The 5,063-nt window shown below is 44.7% G+C and overlaps 1 protein-coding gene across 2 annotated transcripts in view; it reads left to right on the plus strand.

Moving 5' to 3' along the window:
• The window catches only part of LOC102774205 (sulfotransferase 1C4-like), a 34,105-nt gene that overhangs the window by 4,047 nt on the left and 24,995 nt on the right, over positions 1-5,063 (plus strand). For both annotated transcript variants that reach the window (XR_001514403.1, XM_015566042.1), the window contains exon 2: positions 60-182. Coding sequence is in view for 1 of the 2 variants with exons in the window: in XM_015566042.1 (XP_015421528.1) it covers positions 60-182 (123 nt within the window). In the remaining variant the exon portion in view is untranslated. The remainder of the gene's footprint in view (positions 1-59; positions 183-5,063) is intronic.

Consider the following 5,063-nt stretch of genomic DNA (forward strand, 5'->3'; position numbering starts at 1 on the left):
AAGATGTTGTATTGCAGAAGATTAATAATCAGTTCCTTGGTTCTTCATTCTACTCTTAGGAACTACGTGGACACAAGAAATTGTAGATTTGATACAGAACAACGGAGATATTGAGAAGAGCAAACGGGCTCCCATTCATCTTCGACAACCTTTCTTGGAATGGGTAAGAACAACAAACTCTGGTAAGTCTCCAATATAAAAAAAAATCATAAACTTTAGATAAAGATGGGAATTTGGGTGTAGAGACTCTGAAAGTTTATTACACTAAAAAAATGAAAAACTTCTTTTGGTCCCCAATTCTAAACACTGAATAAAAGTTATCTTTTCTTGTGCAAATCTAGATAAGACCCTTAACTTATTTAGCCTTAATACTTAGTAGAGATACACTATCTCCCTATTAAATGAATTGTCAGTGAGTTACAAGTGCCAAGGAATGTCCCCCAATAGAGCTCCTGCTTTTACATGTGGGACCCCTGTGCCAAGGCCAAGGTCAAGGAAGCCTGGCACCAAGGACACCAGTATTCAAAGTAAGAATTCACAATGCACTTCTTTTTAAATAAAATTTATTACTCTATTTTTGAGATATAATTCACATACCATAAAATTCAGCCTTTTAAAGTTACACTTTTCAGTAGTTTTTAGTATATTCACATGATTGTGCAACCATCACCCCTATCTTATTCCAGAATATTAAAACAAAACAAATAAAAAACCCTGTATCCATTAGCAATCATTCTCTAGTTCCTCTTTCCCCAGCCCCTGGCCACCTCTACTCTACTTTTTGTCTGTATGTCTTTGCCTTTCTTAGATATTTCGTATAAATGGAATCACATAATACATAGCCTTTTGTGTCTAGACTCTTTTACTTAGCATAATGTTTTCAAGGTCATCATGTACCATATATCAATATTTATTCCTTTTTGTGGTTAAATAACACTCCATTGTATGGATATACCACATTTTGTTTATCCATTCATTAACTAATGGATATTTGAATTGATTCCTCTATTTGGTTATTTTGAATAATGCTGCTATGAACATTCAGTTACAAGTTTTTTGGGTAGACATATGTTTTCAACTCTCTTGTGTATATACCTAAAAGTTGATTTGCTGGTTCATACAGTAACTTTATGTTTAACTTTTTGAGGTCAGAGCAAGCAGAAGCTTGTAAGTTCAGTTCTCAGCACCGACATTTTAAGAGGAGTAGCTGGGTCTCCAGCAGCCTATATGTCACTCAGCCCCAATCTGCACTGGTTTTCACAGTCCATAGTTTTTATTGCCCATTGGTACTTCTTTCCCCCATTTTGGGACCCTGGGCTGGGGGTCTGGTGTGGGGCTGGGACCCCTCGCTCCTCCAAGTGGCCTCCACAGAAGCGATCTCCCTCCCAATTGAAAAAGCAGCACATCCAGGTGCCGGATCAACCCGTTCTGTGCCTCCATACTTCCTACCAGTCTCAGTGTTCTTTCTTCTTTACCTCTGTAGTTGCAGTACTTCCACTCAGCCAGCTTTCCTGCAGTTCTGGATGATAGTTGTTGTTTATTTTAGTTGTAATTTTGATGTGGTTATAGCTATGTCGCTATCTTGGTTCTTCTCCCACAATGCACTTCTAATGGAAAAAATAATAAATGGTATAGCCACAACTAAGCTTTTCATAGCACTTACCACATGCCAGGCATTATTCTAAACACTTTCCATGTAGTGTTTTAATCTTCACAACACACTTGTGAGGTAGTTGCTATTTTATACCCATGTAAGAAATGAAGAAACTGAAACACAGAGGTTATGATTTGCTCAAGGTTCATAACTAATAGGTAACTAAGCCAAGATCTGAACTCAAGAATTCCATTTCTAAAGTCATGCTACTAACATATATATAATCTCCTGTATGGACTACTCCAAATTTATGTATCTGAGGTATAGGATGGAGTTAAATAGACTCTGATGGAACCTGGTCATCCTATGTAATAAAAGAGTAATATGCAAATTGACCTTAATGGCAGAATGTCCAGGAACAACTGGTCTCTATGACATGCACTGACCACCAGGGGTAGACACTCAATGCAGGAGCTTCCCCTGGTGGTCAGTGTGCTCCCACAGGGGGAGATCTGCTCAGCCACAAGCTAGGCTGACAACTGAGAGTGCAGCGGCGGTGACGGGAACTCTCTCACCTCCTCCACAGCCGCCTCCTCTGTAGCGCTAAAGGTGTCCAACTGCAGCTTAGGTCCTGTCTGGTCTCCGGGGGACCTGAGGGGTCCTGGACTGTGAGAGGGCACAGGCCATGCTGAGGGACCCTCTCTCCCCGCGAATGCATGAATTTTTGTGCACCAGGCCTCTAGTCTATATCTCTATATATAAAGATCCAGGGTCCATAACATCCAAAATGACCAAAGGCTTGACTGAACACCAGGTGGGGGGGTGAGCAAGGTGGGGCAAGGTGGGTGCTGCAAAGTTGGTAGCCTCCGGCCTGGGTGGTCTGCTGCCTCAGCGGTTGACTCCAGAAGAACCTGGGTCCTCCCCTCTGTGGACCAGAGGCCTTTTTCCTGATACTATGTTCCCAGGATCTCTCAGACCCATTTGTGGAAGTCAGGAAATACTGCAAGTGGTCATTCCACCCTGGGGACTCCCAGGGCTGACAGCAAGGGTGGGCTTCTGTAGGGTGCCCTCTGTTATGTGATGCAGGGTTGCAAAATCCTACTGTTGACTCTGGCAGGACTTGGGCCAGTCCTCTGTGTATCTGAGGTCCTGTTCCCTATACTAAAGCCCCCAAGTCTCTGAGACCCAGTTGCAGAAATTGCCTGTCATTGTCATCCCACTCTGGGGACTCCTAGGGCTTACACCGGGGGAGGGCTTTGGTGGGGTCCCCTCTGTTGTGGCATCCAGAATCCCTTTAGTGTTTCCTTGGGGTCCTCACCTCAACTCTGGCAGGACTTGGGCCAGTCTCTGCATATCTGAGGTCCCGCTCCCTATACCAAAACCCCCGAGTCTCTGAGACCCGGATACAGAAATCACCTGTTGTCATCCGCCCTGGGTGGGATGATTTTGTTCTAGGGTCCAGGGTTCCTTCATCCTCCCTCATGTTCCTCACCTTGAGCCCTGGCAGGTCCTGGGATCCTTCCTCTGTTGAGTCCAAAGGCTGGACTCCTCAGATCAAGGCCTCACTGCCTTGAGTCCTCTGCAGGAAGTCAGTGTAGGTCACATCCAGTTCCAAGCCCAGCAATTCCAAAGCCTGATGGCAGGGGCTGATATGGATTCCATAGGGTCCTTTAGCCCTGCCTCTGATCCATACTTTGAAATCTCCCCCAAGATTTTAAACAGGGCTAAGATAACCAGCTGAGCAACTCTATTCATTAAAGACAGTCTAAAGGCAATGATTTCAACCTTGAAAACAGAAAAGTGGGGAGAGCCATATGGACAGTGGAAAAGGGGGGGTGAGATGGAATATTTCTCTGGTAGTAGCCAAGAAGTGAATGGTTTTCAAGGTGCATAAGAGCAGCCTGTACTAGGGAAGCAGGATGATTCACATCTCCACAGAGACAGTCACATTACCTTGAAAAGATTTTAGGTAAGTCTTATGAAAACTAGCTAATGGTGAAGGATGAGAAAGAACAATGAACCACTGAAATGGGTGGCCTAGGGAAACGTTTGGAGGAAGCATCATCTCCTACCATGTGACCCATCAGAATTGAATGTGGGGTCAATAAGTTTGAGAAGGCTTAGGAGTGCTAAAGAAATGCCCTCTTTCTCTTATCAAAGCATCTTGGCCTCCTCACCCCTCCCCATGGAAGTATCAGGATGGTGCTTTATGATGTCTAAATTTCTCTCCCAGAGCTACCATTAGCTGGAGGAGAGGCTTCCTGATTAATTAAAGCCTAGCGGGTGTGGCCCCTCATTGTCCTAGAGAAAAGCATATGCTCAGGAGGCCTGGGGTAGGGCCCTGGGAAATTTTGTCATGGTGAAGATGACCAGGAAACCACAAACTCCTAGCACAGTTATGTAACAACCAACCTCATTCACCAAAAGAAGGTAAAAGAGGAAGACACCCTGTTAACCCAGGTCCAGTATCCAGGATGAAAGGACCACACCCAAACTTATCCTCCCCTTTAGTGGCATATCCCCAAGGTTCCCTGGTCTTGCCTGGCAGATTCCATCCTCAACCCATACTTTTTCTCATGAAGACTTTTTCCCTTTCATCCCAGCTATTTCCCCACAAACCAATGTCCTTCTATGCTCACTTTGTTGTCCTTTCAGGTACTAAAGACATCCATGGGGGTGAAAAGATGTCTTTAAGGGAATTCAAGGAAAGGAGCCTTTCCAAAAATTCCTACCCATTCAAGAAAACCTACGAAAGCTATAAAACCAACAATATGTGGCCATTATCACAGGCCAAATGAGGAACTGAATAAAATTGATTCAGAAAAAGACCAAGATAATGTAGAAAAATTCACCACCTTGAGTGATAACTTGGGCAGCCCAGTAACTTCAGAGCAAGGCCAAAGACCTCAGAACTATCTATGAAGTCTCCAAAGTCTGGCCCCCAAGAAATGCTGACAGTGTGGAAGCCAAATTTTATACCTACAGGGTACACCAAAAGTGATGATTAAAATAAAATTGATAATTGATTCACTTGCAATGTAAGCATAATTTGCAGACAATTTTTATTAAATTTATTGGCATAACATCTATACTAATAAAAGAGTAATATGCTAATTAGACCAGGAGACCTTCCGGAGACCTTCTGACGTCCTTCCTGACAAAGCCATGGTGGTGGGGCCGAGGCAGAGGTGGTTAGGGGTGATCAGACTGGCAGGGGAGAGCAGTTGGGGGCAATCAGGCCAGCAGGGGGGCAGTTGGGGGCAATCAGGCTGGCATGGGGGGTAGTTGGGGACAATCAGACCTGTAGGTGGAGTTGGTTAGGGGCAATCAGGTCAGCAGGCACAGTGGTTAGGGGCAATCAGGCAGGCCAGGCAGAGTAGTTAGGAGCAATCAGGCAGGTAGGCAGAGAGGTTAGGGGCGATCAGGCAGGCAGAGAGGTTAGGGGCAACCAGGCAGGCAGCGGCAGTTA

The sequence above is a fragment of the Myotis davidii genome, unplaced genomic scaffold (assembly GCF_000327345.1).
Source record: "Myotis davidii unplaced genomic scaffold, ASM32734v1 scaffold282, whole genome shotgun sequence".
NCBI lineage: Eukaryota > Metazoa > Chordata > Mammalia > Chiroptera > Vespertilionidae > Myotis > Myotis davidii.